This window comes from Pelodiscus sinensis, chromosome 2 (genome assembly GCF_052426305.1).
Source record: "Pelodiscus sinensis isolate ZL-2025 chromosome 2, ASM5242630v1, whole genome shotgun sequence".
Classification (NCBI taxonomy): Eukaryota; Metazoa; Chordata; order Testudines; family Trionychidae; genus Pelodiscus; species Pelodiscus sinensis.
In genome coordinates, this window is record NC_143053.1 from 233,218,353 (window position 1) to 233,238,582 (window position 20,230).

The following is a 20,230-nucleotide window of genomic DNA, read 5'->3' on the forward strand; positions in this document are numbered from 1 at the left end:
GACCAATGTGTTCAACACCAGAGACCGCAAAGATGAAAAAGAACAGGCTATATGATACAGTTGGTTGTTAGAAATGCTGTGTATACGGTCTCTGAAGAAAAGCCCGGGATCGTTCCTGACAGTAGATGAGACAAGCCACAATTTAATGTTTGGCAGATGTCTTATCCACTGGGCCACTTGAAGAGCCCCTCCAGCCTCCCTGCATTCTTGGCCCCCCTTATCCGTCCTTTGTTCCCAGGGTGCCAGGTCCATCCATCACGAAGCTGGTGGTGGTTGTCCCCGGGGGCAGCCCTGTTGGAAGCTTTGTTTAGGAGGCAGTTATGAAGTTTACTCTGATGTCACTTTAATGATAATTTGAAAACAGAAAAAAAATTAAACTTGTATAGGTAAGCAAAAGATGGACCGCTCCCTCCCCAGACATATACTTCTCTCCATCTCTGATCTTTAGGGGGAAAGGAAGTAACAAAACATGGGAGAGAGGTTGAATTGCCTTGTGAAGGATATTTACTGTGAAGAGAATATCCTTTGTCTTCCCACCTTGCCTGCTGGTTAAGTAAAAGTGTCACCTATTGAGCAAAGCAGAATTAAACTAAGGCAAAAATGCAGGGGGACACATGAACATAGGAGGTAAATAACAACATAGAGACAGAAACTCTGGAGTATGGTTGGGGGAAAATATGGACAGACCCACAGGAATCATAAAATCCTCATTTTCATATCATTAACCAAGTGTGGAAAGCATAGGCCAAAAATGTCTGATAATTTCAGCAAGTTGCTCTGCAGTAAAATAAGTATGGGTATGTCTACACTACAAAGTTAGTTCGAACTAACGGACTAACTTTCATAGGCGCTACACTAGCGCTCCGTTAGTTCGAACTTAATTCGAACTAACAGAGCTCTTAGTTCGAACTAGGTAATCCTCATTCCATGAGGATTAAGCCTAGTTCGAATTTACTAATTCGAATTAAGGGCGGTGTAGACCCTTAATTCGAACTAGTGGGAGGCTAGCCCTCCCCAGGTTTCCCTGGTGGCCACTCTGCCTTAAAGGGGCACGGGCTGGCCCCCAATTGCCCCCTCTCCCCAGATGGCAGCCTGCGGCAAGTGCAGCCGGGCTGATGGCCGAGTGCTGTGATGTGCCCAGTGTGGGTAGTCCGGGCACTCCAAGCCAGGACTGCTTTGCAAGCGGGGCACCCCTGAGAACTGTCTGTCCGGGGTGGGGGTCGGGACCCTTTAAGCACAGCCCTCGGCTAGCCTGAGACAACATCTCCACGCTCTAAGTCCTAACCTGATGTCCTGCCGGCACTGCTTCCGGCCATCCTTAAGCCTGGTTCAGGGTCCACTTAATGTGGACATGCTAGTTCGAATTAGCAAAACGCTAATTCGAACTAGTTTTTTAGTCTAGATCTGTTAGTTCGAATTAGCTTAGTTCGATTTAACGTTGTAGTGTAGACGTACCCTATGTCTGTTAACTTCAGAATCATGGACAGGCCCTCCAGGCCCAAAGCTCTCTAGCTCAGTAACAGCTATCCTTATTATAACACGCCTCACCTTCATGTTCTGACCTGCAGCCCCATATTTTTTCCCCTCTATTCTTGTTCTACTCTCTTGCCTTTTACCACTGCTGCAGTCTGACAGCTGCTTGATCTTGTAGATCAGTTTTATTTCTGTTACATTTAAAGCCAAACCCTGCTCCTTCCTTCACATCTGCAGATGGCTTTGGCTGCAGTGGAACTGGAGGGATTCCACTGCATGATTGCAGGAGGCAGAACTAGAGAAGCGCACACAGGAGCTCACAGGTTTTTTTTCTCACAGCTGTGGAAGGGTATGATGAGGTGTAGTTCCCACACTGGCTCTGAGGCTATGTCTAGACTGCTGGGTGGGGGGGGGGAGGGTTCAGAAAAAGGTACACAAATTGCAGGTCGCACTTTCCATACCTTTTTCCAATTCTTTTTTTGGAAGAGGATTTTCCAACATTTGGCCTGTCTACACGGGGCCAAATGTCAGAAAAACCTCCTCTTTCGAAAGAGCCCTTATTCCTCATAAAATTAGGAATACAGGGCTTTTGAAAGAGTGCATCTGCTCTTCTGAAAAAAATTTGAGAAGAGCCGAGGCACTCCCTGGACGTGGTGGAGTTTTTCTGGGATACCAGCGGTATCCTGGAAAAAACTCCATAGTGTAGACATAACCTGAGAAGGCTGAAATAAGATGGGGGGCCCAATCTGCACATTAGGCTGCAAACTGGGGAAATTTAGACCGGGAAGAAACCATTAATTAGAAGTAAGCTCACCCCAGCAGAAGAGGGTGGGCTAGTAAAAACCCAAGAAGCTGGTAGCATAAGGGCTGCTGGGAAAGTGTGGAATCACTCCCTGAGAGAAGGGAGAAGTGTTCGGAGATTGCAGAGAGGGAAAGCCTACAGTTACTCCTTGGGAGGATGGAGTTTGAGATTGACAAACTCAGAGCATGGTTGTGCCAGATGGTAAGGAAAGAGCTCAGGGAAAAATAGCAGGGTTGAGAATGAAACCGAGCTTGGCTGCTGACTAGACTCTCTCTGAGCTGGAACCTGGAGTAGACGGCAGCCTGGATTCCCCTGCCAGCCACAGGGGATGTGATACCATGGGATAATGAATGGGAAAACTGCCTATGACTGAGGACGTGGCAATCGTGCAGAAAATGGGCAAACTGCTGAAGAAAGACTTTGATACCCCCTGAAGGGGAGAAATGCATATAGCGACCTGGCTGGAGAGCTGACTCACAAAGAGGCAGCGATAGCCTGTGGAGTGAGAGCAGCAGAGAGATGGTGTGTAGGGAAGGCATGTTGACCTGTGGAAGTCAATCCCCAGAATGGCCAGAAGGAGGTGCCATCCTAGCAGAAAGAACACCCTATCATGAGGGGATCTGGAGCAGGGCAGGGAATCATGCGCATATGTAAGGGGACTATTAGCCCTTTAGTTAAACTCAGTGGGAGTTTTTGGCGGGCTAGCTCCCAGTACCAACAGGGGAAAGGTCCATGAGAAATCAAGATCCTGAGACTGACAGACCCCAGGGACAATGGGAAAAGGCCAACACTCGAGCACAGCCTGATTGACAGGTTGGATAGATCAATGAGAGAATTAGAAGGCCAGGTCCCATCCTCCGTGTGAGCTGGGATTTTCTGGGTCTCTGTGAGAAAAGGAAAGAGCAGCAGGAAAAGCAAACTGTGTGGAGAGACAGACCTGCAAAGTCAGAGCCACACACACAGCCCAAGGAGTGCAAGCTGTGCTGAGGGGCAGACCTGCAGTGACAGAGCCATACACACAGCCCAAGGAGCGCAGACCCTGTGCTGAACAGCAGACTTGCAGTGACCAGAGTGTCAAAGGGGTCAGAGAAGCAACACGAGGAGCTGGAGTCCGGCAAAGCAGCATAGTCTGGAGCTGGGTGTGGTGAGCAGCTGGGACCAGCAAAGGGGGGAAAAGAGGCTCTGGGCAGGGACATGCCACCATCCAGGACACCCTGCAGGCCAGACTTGGAGAGGGATTGTAACTCCAACTGGGAGAAGGGTCCTCCCACCTAGAGCCTGAGGCCGTGTGGTCACTGCCAGAGCAAGCGTGTTCAACCTGCAGCCCCCCTGCAGCACAGCCAGGGCCTGAGAGAGCGCCCTGGGACTTATAAGGAACAGACTGTGAACTGTCCTTACACTCTGCAGACTGCTCTTTGTGATGTCCCCGGGCTACAGAGCAGGGCTATGTGTTCTCATTTAACCTTTCTCATTTTTCCTTATTCTTTTCTTTTTAATCAGTTGCTGTTTAATAAATTGTATTTGCTTTGAACTGTATGAGATGATCACTGGGTCAAAAAAGCATCCAGTGTGCAGAGAGCACCCCCGAGTGGGGACACCCTGTCTCCTGCCCTAAGTTACTAGAAGGATGGGGATTAAGCCCCAGAAAACCTGGGCCCAGCCTTGTTGGGATTTTGAGAACTCTGCTACTCAGGAGAGTGGAAGGGGAGCCCTCAGGGTCAGGGAGGCCTTTGAGTAAAAGAAGTGGGAGCGGGGACTCAGATCCTTTCGCTGATCCATTTCACTGGAGTAGTATAGAAGCCAGGGAAGTTCCCCACAATAGCGGGACCATTCCCCCGCTTATACATAGCTGCTAAAGCCATGACTGCGGATCCAATGACCCCTGCATATTGGGTGTATGACCAGAGTAGTGTATTATAGCAATATGGCTGCAAGTGCAACCTTGGAGTACTCCGTATCCTGGAGATAGGATTGCCCCCTAATGCCTGCAGGACCGACACAGGGAAGTAGGAAGGGTTTTCTATCATACTATAAACCATGGACAGCTGGGGAAGGTAGGGCTGGGGGAGGCAAGTCCCCAGCCCTGCCCCTAGCCTGCCCCTTCTGCTCAGGCCATGCCCCCCTCACGAGGAGGGCAGAGGGCATGTGGCCTCCCTAGTCTCCTAGACCCTGGAGCTTGGAGACGGTGGGAGGTGCATGGCCTGAGCTTCCCTGGCCCCGGAGTACAGGGAGGGATGAGGGCATGCTGCCCCAGCCTCCCTGGTCTTGGAGCACAAGGAAGGAAGCATTCTGCAGGCAGAGCCCCTGGAGCCCGCCTAGGGTAGGCGTTCTGGGGGTGGAGTGTTGGCAGGGCCAGACTGGCAGACTGGAAAGGCAATGCCTTCCCTCACCTAGGCTACTGGATGCCCATGCTACAGACTGTACCTATCATGGTTTGTTACAGCAACACAGCAAAGAGCTTTTATGCAGTACCATGAATGTCCCCTCACCAAATTGACTTCCCAGGGATAACAGCAAGGTCTGGGGGTTTGCTTGGCTTGAACTGGCTCACTAAATGTTTGAAACATTCCAAAGCTCATACTTTCTATAGCTCTTCTACTTCTCCTATCTGGTTTCACTATTTGCCTTTGTCAAATTGTATAATTTATTCCAGATCAGAGATAACTCCTGGCCAATAACTTCTGGCCAATTAACCTAGTCCCTGCCCTGTGCCATCTATACTCTAATAATATACAGAATGGAAAAATCCTGCATCATTCTTTATCTTCATGCAAATGTATCTTAAGAGCATGAGACACCTGCAGTTATTTCCCTCACATAACCGAACAGCCAGTATTGTTGGTTATAATGTTCTGGAGCGGCATTATGAACTGTAAAATGACATGGATTGAATATACAACTTATATTCTTATGTGGGGGGAATTGACAGTTACTGTGCTTTCATGTCAGTGCACGCCCTAATGGAGGGTAAGCTCAGCAATAAAGCCTGTGAAGTTCAGCTCTCAGGAAGCCTTTCTAAGTTGGGAGAACTTGAAAGCTGGGGTTTTCTAGGTTTTATCTTATCACATGCAGTAATATGATGTACTTAACTGTAATGAAAACTCTAAAAGAACCCAAACCAAAAAATAACATAGGAACCACTAGTTTGTATTTCCCCAAGCATTCATGTGAAACATTTAGATAAGCTTGCTCAGGAAAGCCAACCTAAACAACTGCCTGTTGTAAGAATAACCCTTGTAAAGAAATTAATGTGCTGTGCACCAGCCTATATAAATGCTGTCTGTATTTTTAAGTGAATACCTGATAAGAAAATAAGGCCAGTTACACAGCTGAATGCCCAAGGCACCACAAGATGAAATGCAATTATGTTCTGACTTACATGAATAAATCTGCTGTGTACCAATTTATATAATTTCTGCATGCTTTTATGTCACACTTACAAAGGGATAACTATTATAGGAATATAGATAACTGCAAATTTAAAGGAATAAAGACAAATATGGAATGAAAGCTCTGTTTCAGAAGTCCCTGTCATTATGCTGAACTACTCTGATTTTAAATATTTTTGTGTACAAGCTATACGTTTTTATCTAGACAAGAAAATTAGCAGTGAATACACAGTAACTGATATGTCAACCAAAGGAGATTAGTGGGGGTTCAGTATTATTTAACAGGTCTATTCTTATCTCTCCCCTGACTTCAGACTTAGGTTTATATGCTTCTTATTGGCTTGTAAACCCCAAAATACTTCGGAAACTGACTTTGTACCATGCCTTCCAGTCCTCCTGAGGACAATTGGGCCTCATGAGTACCCTGAATAGGTGCTCAGATACCACCGAGATGGGTTTGGTATAAGAATCCAGACAGTCAGAGGATAAAAGGGGACTAGTTGGGGAGGGACTTGCTTCATGTCTTGAAGTCTGCTTCTCAGTCTTGTGTAGCTAATAGACATGCTGTGCCTTTTCTGTAAGCAACCTGCTTGTGCAGGGCTTGCTAAATGTTTCTGGAAAGAATTGCACCACTGAGTAGCCACAGTACAATTAGGTGGAAGTAAGAAGAAATTGCTCTGATGCCACAGCCCAGCTGGGTGGATGGAATAAGAAACACTACCCCCCCCCCCCCCAAGTTATTGCCTGATTGTGCAAAAAGAAAAAATGCACATCTCAGGCACATAGCCGAGCTGCGTGGAAAGAATAATAGTGCTACAGGGACTGGAAGGAATATTTTGATAGTAACTTGCAGATTCTGCAGTAAACATATCGAAAAAATGGCCACAGAGGACTTGAAAACTTGTATTGGCATGAGAATTATTGATAGTGTAGGTCACCAGTGACTCTCGTAATGGGTAACAAATCTCAAAATCACACACACACATTGGTCTCTGGTGACTTCTGTTTAACATAGCCTCTCTGGTGCTCTTTTTGTAGCACAGCAGTCTTTTACGTTTCCCCTTGAAAGCAAGTGGCTAAGATCTGTTACAGAAACCCAGAGATGTAAAGGCCTGTCATGTTTAGGAGTGCCTAGTTTTTGCTCAAGGGCTTAAAAAACAAGATAGGAACATCATTTAAATACAAGAATTGCATGTGTTACATTACACACTGTGTAACTGTAACTGTGGGTCCTAAATGTGAACATTAAATGTACTCTGTAAAAATCCATTTACTGGTGCTAGGGCAGAAATCAGCCATCCTTTTTAAAGAAAAGTTTCGAAAGTGCAGTCATAAAATCCTTGCATGTTATGGATTTCATTAACATTGTATTCCCCTAGGACTCCCGATTGTACAATAACAGGAGTTCTTTAAATTTTAAATACCACAGACAGGAACAGATTTCACTAAAGCCAGATGTGGAAGCCTTGCTCTGGCCTTCTTACTGGTTCTAATAGCTGGAACTGTTTAGTAATTGATACCTATTAACATGTTTGTTGTTTAGATTACAGAAATGGAAACACTATACTATATTCCCCTGAAAAGATATGTTCATAAGGGACACTGGCATACATTACAACATTTTGCCCTTGATTAAATGAAAGGGTTGGTTTTCTATATATATTTTAAAAAATTCTATTTAATCACAGAATGGAAACTGAATGTGTGAAACGTAAGTGAAATGAACAAGTAGGTTTAACTTAATAGCAGGAGACAATAACATTCCATGTGACAATGAATTTAAGGATTATTGCCATGTGACAATGAATTTAAGGATTATTTTTGATAAACATTGTTGCATGCATTCCTTTTATGTCTTAATTCCATTCTTATTTGTATATTTATAGAAAATATTTATATCTTCACTTAAAATCACTGGAAGAAATTCAGCCCAGGATGACTCCACTAGAGACAATATGGTCACCCTTAGGTTCAAGTTATTTCAGCAAATTTAAAAAAAATGATGGAAGAGTAACAAGAAGTGGAGAAAGAGCTATGATGACATGTGATGTGGTTTTGCTGTTTATCTTTTCTCTGAGCTTTTGACATATTTAAAAATGAAAATGAAAGAAACTATTCATTTAGCACTGGAGGGCGTGAAATGTATGTTCAGCTGAGTTTAAGAGTTAGTGAGAAATATTTTATGAGCACCCAGGGAGAATCTAGTTTTCCCACTGAAGAACAGATCATATGTCCACAGCTGGGATTCATGCAGATCTTTGTTCAGTGAAACGTTACAAGCAGCCACCATTTTGCTAACTTTCTTCAGTGGAATGGTCTCAGAGATGTCAACACCTCAAGGAAAACAATCATATAATGTGACCTCTAGTTGTCCCTCTCCAGATACGGAACTGGATTTTTTCTTTTAGCAAAAATATTAACTTTGAAAGAAGGGGAAAGAAGGGAAAGGAGATTAGTAACATTTGCCACTTAAAACGAATGGCAAAGCCAGGGAATGAATAGTTAGGGCTACATCATCAAACACCTTCACATATGTACAGTTACACTCAGGGCCAGTCCTAACCAATTAGCGGCCCTAAGTAATCACCCAGCTCACCTGTAGGGCTGCCAGATGGTTTAAAAAAAATACCGGACAAAAATTTGTCAAGCAAAAAAAAAAAAAAAAAGCAAAGTCGGGATGGGGGGCAGAGGGTTGGGGAGTAACTAGGGCAACCTGGGGGGAGGATTCGGGAGGTCGGGCTGAAATGCAGTCATGGCCCACCCCTAAGACTGGCTTTTGTTACACACATCTCATGTATACACCTAATTTGCATGCATGCAGCAGGAATTTAAAATGACCAGGTGGACGAGGCAGTATCTTTCATTGTACCAATTTCTATTGGTGAGAGACACAAACTTTCAAGCTTGAAAACTTGTCTTTTTCATCAACAGAAATTGATTGAATAAAAGATATTGCGCAACTCCACATCTTTAAAGGCAGACATGGCCTTAGCCACCTAACTGTTCATGCAAACATTGGGGTTTTATAAATTTGAGTGGATCAATAAATACGTACATTTTTGAAAATCTGAACCTTTATCCAGCTAGTATTATAAGAGCAGTATTTCAGGTTCAACACTGAGATATCATTCATTCTGTTTTGCCAATTCTCTGAATTCTCCGAATAATTGGATTATTCAGCAATAAATGCATAAGTGAAAGAAAGAAAGTCATATAAACAGATGAAACACATGGAATATGATTCTGATGCATTCCATTCTTTTTCCACGCACATTCCATGGCTTTCAAGTAGCACTGATTAATACCAAGCCTGTTACTTTTTAGGTAAAGATTGGGAGGTTTTAATTCTTATTTATGGCAAGTTAAGGGAATATGAATCAACTGCCTTGCCACATTCAAGTATTACTAAATCCATTACTTACAATTAGCAAGTTCCCATCAATTCAGGATATGTCTGGGCCTCCTAAACAGGACTCCTAAGAGTCCCATTGTGTTCAAAGAATCAGAAATGTAAGAATTTTCCTTTCTTTCTTCCTCTTACTGATTACTTCTTAACATGTTTTTAAGCTTTCTTGCACATAACCTCACAGGAAGCATCAACGTGAACATTCTTGTTGATGGTTTATGATGCATTGTTTTTGTATGTCAGTTAGTAATTTCCTATGGAAAACAACAGAGGCAAAAAGAGAGCAGCATATATTTAAACTGCTGCAAGTCTTAAGTACAGCATTTTTAATCTGACATAGGCGAAATTTCTTCTGGCTGTTGCTGTCAGCAACAGTGTCTGGATCACAATTAAGGCAGGAAGTGAAAAAGACTCTACTAAATAATGCAGATAAATTTGTATTTTTATGTATATGCATGACAGTAGGTATATAAATATGAGTATTAATCTTCTAAAATTAATTTGGTTTTATTCTACAGTAATTAATATGAGTAATTCTAACATGTTCAGGAAGGACTATGGACTTGGTCATGCAAATATTTACAAACAAGCATAGCTCCACTGAACTCAATGACAGTGCTCAGGTGCATATGATCAGGACCTATATCAACAGTTCCTCCGTGACGAGAATACCAGTCATATACAAAATGTTCTGTTTTGTGATATGGATGAATAATACTAAGCACAAGATTGGAACAGTGAACTCACTTCATTTCTGATGATCTAAAATTGGATTCAGCTCTTTAGAAGTGAAATTCTAGTTCATTAAAACATGACACCACTTGATTCAAAGTATTATCAGTTAAAAAGGTAGCACATGCTCAGTTCACTGGGCCATTTCACATTAAGTGTATGTTAAACAAATATTGACTTTTCCACTAAACCAAAATCTCTGTCATTTGTGCCCAGAAGACAGAAAAAATAATAGACGCAGGAAGCAGAAGAATTAATCTTCTTGACCTTTTCTCTGTTATACCTTTGGGAGTCAGTCTTTTTTTGTGAGTGTGTGTATAATAGGGAATGTAAGACATTCACTTGCAAGAGTTCTTACATTATGCAGAAATATTTTACTGTATTATGTATATTCTTTACATTTTCCATTGCCAACTTGAATACATCCCACTATTTTATTAACATTGTCTCTATAACTTTATCTTCTTACCTGTATCCATTCCCTACCGGTATCTTCTCCAGGGGTCCATCCATTTTCAGCATAATTTAAACGGGACCTTTCTGAAGACCAGTTGGTGCTATATTGGGAGGAGACTGTGATTTGGTCAGAGTGAATTTCTCCTGATTCCATACCAAGTGGTTCCATACACTGGAAATCTGAAGAAAAATAAATTAACATAATTACTATAGTCAGCTCTTTCAGTTTAGTTTCAGGATAATGAGACCATGTTTTCCTGTTCTGAATATGAAAAGTTTTTTTTAATATGTGACTTTGAATTCTTTAGCAACTTTAACTGAGGCAGTATTGGGCTTGTAGTGTCATTCTTAATGCTTGTCACTTGAGTTGCCATGGCAATTCTGCAATAATAATGCTCTACAAATATTTTTAGCCCAGCATTGTAGCCATTTCAATACAGGACAATCAAATTCTCTTTCCTAGGATAACAAAACACTTCTGTGGGTGGATTTATAACATAAAACAATGTATGCTTAACCTATAATTACAAACAGAACTGAAGCATACAAGCTAAAAGACATTTAAAAATGTGTAATATATAACTCTTTGTAATGCAGAAGAATCAAAGTACAAAAATACTTTAAAATTTATTACTACAAAGTCCAGCAATTCTTTCTGCATCCCGGACAATCAAGAAAACAAACCAGATTTGAATCCAGCCAAATGTTTAATGAGTAAAAGGAATGACCATTTCTTTCATAACTAGTTGTACGTTACAAGAATTGATGGTCTCCATTGAATCTCAGTAGACATAAACATTTTTGTGACAATTTAGCATTAATTGGCTGCCTAGTTGTTAGTCTTTACAGACTGGCCAAAGGCTGACTGGGCCATGTGGACTAAATTATCTTCTCAGTGCTGGAGAAGGTTACTCCAGACCGGGCTGAGGTGTATTTGCATGGTTATGTGGGGATGCTTGCATTGTTACTGCCTGTGCATTTCATACCCTCTCTCACTTATTGGAGGGTCAGATGGATGAGGGCCTTTCATAACCAATACATATAGATGAGATACACACATTAAAATATCTAAAAACCCTGTGCAACAGAAATATGACTAGATGGGCTCATCTACATTGGCCCCTTTTCCGGAAGGGGCATGTTAATTTCAGCCATCGTAGTAGGGAAATGCGCGGGGGATTTAAATATCCCCCGCGGCATTTAAATAAAAATGTCCGCCGCTTTTTTCCGGCTTTTAGAAAAGCCGGAAAAGAGCGTCTACACTGGCCCCGATCCTCCGGAAAAAGCGCCATTTTTGAAGTAGGAATAAGATCCTCCGGAAAAGGGCGCTTTTTCCGGAGGATCGGGGCCAGTGTAGACGCTCTTTTCCGGCTTTTCTAAAAGCCGGAAAAAAGCGGCGGACATTTTTATTTAAATGCCGCGGGGGATATTTAAATCCCCCGTGCATTTCCCTACTACGATGGCTGAAATTAACATGCCCCTTCCGGAAAAGGGGCCAGTGTAGACGTAGCCGATATGATTTTTCTTTTATTTCTTATAATGCTATTTAAAGTATTTAATTTTGTATGTAACTGGAACCTTTAATCTTATATCAGGAAGAGGTTTTGTTATGTTGCCATCATGATAAATGGCCCATGGGAAAACCAGAATTTCATCTATAACTTTGCAAAAAACAACAGTTATGTACTGTGATACAGCAAAACTGGAGTGCAGTAATAAGAGACATTAATTAATTCAGGGCTAGAATAAAATGCTTGTACACAAAAGAGAAACAGCGAAGGAAAGGAATGGATGAATGAAAATGCTTTAAATTGACTTGTGACAGCTAGCACAGTTTGCAAATGTGTATTTTTCCTGTTTAAAATTTTAACTTGTCAGTTAAAAAAAACCAACCCCGAACATTTACATGCTAAAGGTTTTGGCTGAAAAACAAAAAATGTCACTTTGAAAATGCTGCCATGGTGCTTCCTCGAAAATATAGTGGGAGTGCCTCATGTCTAAATTCTCTTCTATGAGCTGAGCTCCTTGGCCAGACTACATCTCCCATGATGTATCACATTCTCCCCAATTTCTGAGCCACCAGAGTCAGTACCAGATTTACAATGATGCCAGTGGCACCAGGTCCACACTTTGAAGGGGCTCATTATTTCACCATAAATAAACTTGCATATATATACTACATATACACACAGATAGGCCTGCTCCATGCTAGGCAGTTAGGCTGCACGGGCACTATTTAGGGGGGTAGCAGGGCAGTAGTTCCCCCTCCAGAATTTGAACCCCTGGATTTCATATTTGAGGTCTGCTTAAAGCACATGTCCTTACTCCAGAGGCAGTTCTTAAATGCAAAATAGTTTGAGCTACTTACAGGTTTGCCTTTGGGGCAGGGAGTTTGTTATAAAAAGAGGGAGGCAGAGTGATTAAGAATAACAAAAGTCTTGTTATTCAGGTAATTGAAGGATCGTTAGATCATCATGAAAATATTGCCAGGTACTCCACTTAAAATATAGGGAGGGAAAGAGGAGGAATGAGTGTTGTGCTGCAGGTATCTGCATTTGGGCCAAACTTCTCATAAATATTCTTGAAAAAGGGGCAAAGAGTGATTAATCCATAGCTGACTGCAAAGAGTTACAAAGGGATCTTACAAATCTGAGTGACTGGCCAACACAAGGGCAGATGGAATTCAGTGTTGATAAGTACAAGTAATACACATGGAAAAATATAATCCTAACTATACATACCAAAATGATGGGTCTAAAATAGCTATTACCACTCAAGAAAGAGATCTTGGAATCCTTGAGGATAGTTCCCTGGAAATATCTGCTCAGTTTTCACTGGCAATCTAAAAACTAAAAAGCTAACAGAATATTGGGAATCATTGGGAAAAGAATAGATAATAAGACAAAATACTATATTGCCTCTATATAAAGTCACTGAATGCCCACATCTTGAATACTGTTTGCAGATCTGGTCACCCCATCTAAAAAAAGATATATTGGATTTGGAAAAGGTACAGAAAGGGCAACAGAATTGATTGGGGCGGGGGCGGGGGAGGGGGGGGAGTAAGGAACAGCTTCTATATCAGGAGAGATTAACAAGACTGGGACTTTTCAGCTTGGAAAAGAAATTACCAAAGGATAGGGGGATATGCTTGAAGTCTAGAAAATCATGAATGGTGCGGAAAATAGAATAAGGAAATGTAATTCATTCCTTTACTAACATAACACAAGAAGATGACCCAATTAAATTTATAGGCAGTAGATTTCAAATAAACAAAATAGGCAACAGGGGATGGATCACCTTCTCTGTTTATTCCTTCTGAAGTAACTGGCATTCACCACTGTTGGAAGACAGGATAGAAGGTTAGAAGGACCATTGGTCTGACCCAGTATTGCCATTCTGATGTTCTTATGTAGCTCTGAAATGTATCTGACCTTTGCTTTAATCCACCAGATTCCACTCCCCCTTCCAGATCTGAGATAGAGTCCTGATGGGGTCTCTCTCTCTGTCCACAGAGTTAGTAACAAAGTAAGAATATATATTAAAATTTAATTAAAATTAAAATCTAAGGCTAATCAGTATCCCGTAAGTCCGTGGTCACCAACCAGTAGATCGCGAGCTACCGGTAGATCTCAGGGGCTCTAAAAGTAGCTCTTGAGCCCTCTCTGAACTGTGCGCCTGCGCAGTACATTTATTGGATTTCCTCATTTGAGGAGCAGCTACTCACCGAGCAACACCACAGGTGAGTAGCTGCAAGGAATGGTGGGAGCTAGGAGGTCGGGAGGGGTGAAACACCCCAGCCAGCTGACTGTGGCTTTCAGCTGAAAGAGGCTGCCCTGCGCTCCAGCTGATCAGCAGCTTCTCCTCTGCGCCTGCTCACGTGGAGCTTGGTAGCACCCTGGCTGAGCACCATGGCCAGCTGGCTGGGTAGCCGCTTTTCTTCGCTCCAGCCTGGCTGCACTGCGGTCAGTCCGGAGGGAGCGCGGGTTGGAGGCTTCCCTCCGTGGCTGGTGTAGGGAACTCCCTGCCCCCAACCTTGTTCCCTCTCCTCTGCCCCAAACTTGTCCCCCGCCCTCCTGGCCCCCTGTTCCCTCTCCCTTGCCCCCCCACCCCACTGCAGAAACCTGCCCCCCCTCTGCAGAAACTTGTCCCCTGGCACCCTGCCCCCCCTGCAGAAACCAGTTCCTTCTGGCACCAGTCTCCTACTACAGAAACCTGTCCCCCTGCTCCCCTGCTGCAGAAACCTGTCCTGGCACCCTGCCCCCTCTCCCCTGCCCCACTGGCACCCTGTTCCCTGCCCCAGAACCCACTAGCACCCCTCCCCAGTACTGTGTCCCCTGCTCCCAAATGACTTTTCCAGGGGTCAGTGACCCCTGACTCAAGGCAGGTTTCCTGCCATTCTCATAAATAAAGACAATGCAGAAACTTTTTGTGTTTGACATAGTATTTTATTTAAAAATAAAGCCTGGCTAACAAACCCCCAATTGGGGCCAAGCCCCCATCTGGCCACAACCACTCCTGCATTCCCCCTTCCCCAGACCCTAGATCTGAGCCTATCATACACTGGAAGCCCCTGCCCTCAGCCCCTCACATACCCCAACCTAAATTCCTGCACCCTCACATCCGCAAGCCTGTGGCTTGCTTAGTATCCCAACACTGCCCAGCCTGGAGTCTCCTCCCCAAGCCAGTGTCCCCTTCTCCACCTCCTCCTGCATCCAGATTTCCTCCCAGAGCTTGCACCTCACCCCTTTCCACACCCAAATCCCTCATTCCCACCCCAGAGACTACACATCCTGTCTCAACACAGCAAGGGTCTAGCTAGACTGCAGGAGTTTTTCAGGATTCTGGAGAGATCCCAGAAAAACTCTTCTGCATCCAGGGTTGCGTTTGTTCTTCTGCTTTTTAGTGGAAGAGCAAACAGGCTCTTTTGGTCACCCCTATATTCCTCTTTCCACAAGGAATAAGGGGGCTTCCAAAAGAAGTTTTTTTTTCTGACATTTGGTCCAGTCTAGACAGGCCAAATGTTGGAAAAACCTCTTCCTACAGAAGAATTTTTTTTAAAGCAGCAGTATAAGGATTGGGGATAGCAAGTGATGGAGAGGAGGAGAATAGAGAGGGTGGAGCTTCAAGGAAGGGGCGGGGCGGTAGATCTCGGCTTGGTCTGTCATTTAAAAAGTGATCTTGGGTATACAAAGGTTGGAGACCACTGCCTTAAGTGACTTGCCATAAGTTGTCAGAATATGTTAATGTTTGGGGTGAGTGGGTCTAATATTTATTTCATTGTCTTTCTTTTAAATAGGAATTAGATACAGTGCTCCTGTCAGCTAACTGCTAAGTTGTCTGCCAAAAAAGTAGAATTTTCCAGTGTCTTAATAGCCCCTGGATAGAGATGGTGTGTGTGTTTAGGTGGGAGGGTGGATGGGGATGGTGCTAGGCTTGTACTGAGCATGCTTATGCTCTCACCCTCTTCTCCGCCCCCACATCACAGCATGCACAGGTCAGCCCTTACCCCACTAAAATCTGAAACAGTGCCCCAATAGTTTGGTATAACTGCATTTCCCTGAGATATGAAAAATCCACTTCTCTGAGCAACTCAGTTAAATTGAACTGACCCCCAGTGTCAACAGAGCTAATGTGATGGGAGAATTCTCCTGTTAACCTAACTACCACCTCTAATGGAGTGGAGTACTTATGCTGACAGGAGAAGACTACATTGTGTAACTGGTACCTTCACTGAAGCACTAAGAAGGTGCTGCTGTAGCATTTTAAATGTAAACAAGCCCTAACATTTTGATTGAACTGTATTTTAAAGGTGAAATTAACCTATGCTAGTAGAAGGTTCCAACACAGTGGTTCTATAGACAGAAAGTGGCTATGGAGCAGAGGCACAGAGATGTGTTACACCTTAGTAAGACACCAATGAATCTAAAACAACATGCATCAAGTGGCCAGAATATCCCACATTCAGCATGTACAAGGGTAGTAGCCACAGCTCCAGGCTAAGGGGTGGAGTAGGGTACTTTATATCTTCCCTGAAGGTTGGGGTTTCCTTTTGGTCCATTTATTTAGATTTCACATTCAGAGGGGAGAGAATTTCATCTTATGTAAGATAACTCTTGATTCTTCTTTGAGGGAGTGTTACTATGACATATTCTTTCTGGGTGAATGTTTGGACTTCATTACCTGGGACAAAGAGGAGAGTGTTTTATTTAAAAAGGCCAAAAACCTGAAGAGTCCCATTGTTTTAAGTTTAAACCTAAACAAGGAAGTCTACAATACCATGGTGTATTGTAAGGTCTCCATTAAAAGTTTCAGATTATGTTGGAAAGGTAAACATTAAAAAAATCTGACTTTTGGCAGAGAAATCTGTCACAGATTTTAAAACAATGCCAAAGATTGCTTATGGTATGGTTTGAGGAAGACTATATATGGTAAAACAGTCCTTTACATCCAGAAACTCAATCATCAAAGTCCACTCTGGTGATGTCTAGACTACGGGGTTTTTCCAGGATACCACTGGTATCCCGGAAAAACTCCACCATGTCTAGGGAATGCGTCTGCTCTTTTGACATTTTTTGCAGAAGAGAAGATGCACTCTTTTGGAAGCTCTGTCTTCCTCGTGCCATAAGAAAGAAGGGCTCTTCCAAAAGAGGAGGTTTTCCAAAATTTGGCCCAGTGTAGATGGGCCAAATTTTGGAAAAGCCTCTTCCAACAAAACTATCGGAATAAGGTATGCAAATTATGGAGTGCAATTTGCGTGCCTTTTTCTGATAAAAAGTGGCAGTATAGACATAGCCTTTTTCTTGTAACAAAAGAAGAATGCAAGGGTGCAGGTCTTGTTCATATTTCATTGTTTCAGTGCAATGCTTTATGCTTCCCCTATTCCTCAGTCCCAGATTTCTTCTGCCAGCTCAGTTATTTTTAACAATTCTTCTGACTTCCTGAATTTGTTAAAAATAAAACCATGAGGAAGTGTCTTTTCCTTACATTGATATTAAAAGGTTACCAGCTTAAAACCAAAACCAAAAATCCCAATTTAAAGCTTCTTTCATGTTTCATATGACACTCAGTGTGCAAGAAGACATAAGAAAATATTTACAAGGCACTGCAGGATAGAGAGATACTGACCTTCTGAGAAACTGCTCTGTAAGATGCTGTAGTTTGCTGAGAATCCCTCTTTTGCTATTGCACTGTCGGTATAAAAAACCATTGAAAGGATGCCAGTCGAAGAGCGCACTCGGCCTGGTGTATTTTGTCCACAATACCGCCCTATATGGGGGCCAACTGAAAAGAAACAAAACATAATAGTTCACTACTTTTCCTCCTATAACAGTAAGTGTCAATACAATTGCCCAGCAAAGAGATCCCTCAGCAGGAAGCAGGGAGTCCCTGCAACAGTTTAAATTTACTATCTCCCCAATAGCTTAGTAACAAGCTGTAAATTGCTCACCCTTCCATAATAATCTCACTTATACAATGTTCCAGATAAAAAAGAAAGCTAAATATAGGCTAAATTTTCAAAAAGTATAGTTTTTAAAGTGGTCTGTCATGGGCAATGATGGACAAAATTACACACACAAAGAAACAGAAATATTTTCTGCGGTAATTAAAGCATCTATATAAGTGACCCAGTCTGCACACTCAGCCTACAAGATGCTGAAAAACCTCCATTTCTACTGAAGTAAAGGGAGCTGAGTCCATTCAGCCACCTGGAGAATCAGGTACTTATTGCCCCAGTTTTAAAGGCAACCTGTCATTAGTTTTTCAGTAAATTTAGAAAAATGTTTTTTTCTCTTCAGTTACATAGTGATCAATGAGTGACCTTTGTCCCTTCCTGTTTGAGCTTTCAACAGCTTCTAGCAGATTCTTTCTCCTTTTCACTCAAACACTTGTAAGGGGAAAAAAAAGGCTGAACATTTTCCTTACCTCTTGCTTTTGAATTCCTAAGTGTAATGTCTACACTTGCAGCCTAATTCGAACTAGGGCTGCAAATGTAGGCATTTGGAATTGCAAATCAAGCCTGGGATTTAAATATCCCACGCTTGATTTGCATCTTCCCGGCCAGGCGCCATTTTTGAAATTTACAAGTCCGAAGTAACTGCCCGCGGCAGTGAAACGGGCGTTCGAAATAAAGCCCTAGTTCGAACTACCTGTTAAACCTCATTGCAGGAGGAATAACAGGTAGCTCAAACTAGGACTTTATTTTGAACACCCGTTTCACTACCACATGTAGACGCGGTCAGTTACTTTGGGCTTGTAAATTTTTTAAAAAAATGGCCCCCGGCCAGGAAGATGCAAATCAAGCGCAGGATGTTTAAAACTCGGGCTTGATTTGCAATTCCGAATGCCTACATTTGCAGCCCTAGTTCGAATTAGGCTGCAAGTGTAGACATAGCCTTAGAGATATTCACTACAGTCTGAAAGCTAAAGAACAAATCCTGATACTTTTCTGTTTGGCTTGTTCAGTGCAATGATTTCCATTGCTCCTCCTCCCCCCCTGACTAATTTGGTGACTGCACAGCCAACATATAAGGCCTTGCTATGCTTGTGCATCCCTTTTGGATAAAGCCTTAAACTGCTAAACAGCAATAAATCTCTGCTAACTAACACTGAATGTATACAGTACTAGAGGTTGTGCAAAAACTTAGCTATAATACTGGTAAGCCATAAAACCAACATCTTCACCCTTAGCCTTATTTCTAAATTACAAGCAGAGTGTCCACACTATCAAGCCCGTTATTTCAAAATTAGGGTCTGGTTATTTTGAAATAATAACTCCTGCTTTCCATGAGAAATAACACTTATTTTGAAATAGTTATTTCAGGAGTTATTATTTCAAAATAAGTTATTTTGAAATAATTTCCTAGAGTAGGCATGCCCTTACAGAGCTAAACTACCACACTGCCATATCAACATTGTTTGAAGCCTGGTTAGTTTTCAGTTTAAAACCTAACAAATTTACAAAGCTTAATCATTAAATATGCAAGGGAAAACAACAGCTAACATACTTTCTCTAGAAACTTACTGGTTTTTGCCAGCAAATAAAACAGTTGCAACTTGGAATAACCTCCAATACCTGCCACATTTCTCTACTAGGCCAGTACTGCCAGAAGGAAGCAGCTTAGATGATGTAGAGCTTTCTGCTAATGTAGATTCCCACCTCCCGCAACTGCACAATCTTTTATAGCATCAACTTCCAGTTGCCTAGGCAATTGCATCACATTTAAAATAATAGTCACCAGCCAACTCAACTCTCTTTTTCACCCTGGCTGCTCAGGATGTATAGATGTAATGGAACACGCTGCAGAAGATGTATGTTGGATTATTTCCTGCCCTAGAAACCATGAACCCACTTATGATCTTATTATTTGATATGAGAAAGTTGTTCTTCTGGAGCACTAGCAGTACTATCCTTTAAAAACATCTCTTCAGTCTGGATACAGCCTGACCCTTCATTGTCTTTTTATTTTGCTTGGATGGGCAAACAGCTGTGACCTATCTTCTTCCCTCTATGGTCTTTGATCATTATAGCCACTGACTTTGTTGAAGACTACAAGAGAATAGGAGATATGTGGCCTCCATGCTTTGGCACTCAAGAGTTTCTCCCCCTCCCCCATTTCCTGCAGGGAAGGACCCTTTGAAATGGCAAACAGAAGAGAACTTTGTTTAAAGCAGACTCATATTTATAAGATTCACCATGACTCACTGGCTTATAATTTTTAAAACATACTTGTAATTCTGCATTTCATTCTTTTGAATATCGCCTCTGGTTATCACAGTGCTATTCTCTTTGCTAGCTGTGTAAATTCAGGAGCCAAAAGCTTTGCAAAACATGATACAAAGAGGTATTGAATTTTCTTACACAACATGTAAGCCTTAACCTACTGAACTAATGCAATATTGATCCTAGCAGAACTAGATTAAATAGAGGTTCTTATTCTTCTTATATAAGTACCTATGATACTATGAGGG

At 42.4% G+C, this 20,230-nt stretch overlaps 1 protein-coding gene across 3 annotated transcripts in view; it reads right to left on the minus strand.

The window, feature by feature from the left end:
* The window catches only part of NRP1 (neuropilin 1), a 168,718-nt gene that overhangs the window by 62,062 nt on the left and 86,426 nt on the right, over positions 1-20,230 (minus strand). For all 3 annotated transcript variants that reach the window (XM_006120737.5, XM_089776768.1, XM_075922674.2), the window contains 2 exons: positions 17,387-17,542; positions 10,272-10,438 (listed from right to left, as the gene is read on the minus strand). In XM_006120737.5, the coding sequence (XP_006120799.1) occupies positions 10,272-10,438; positions 17,387-17,542 (323 nt within the window). The remainder of the gene's footprint in view (positions 1-10,271; positions 10,439-17,386; positions 17,543-20,230) is intronic.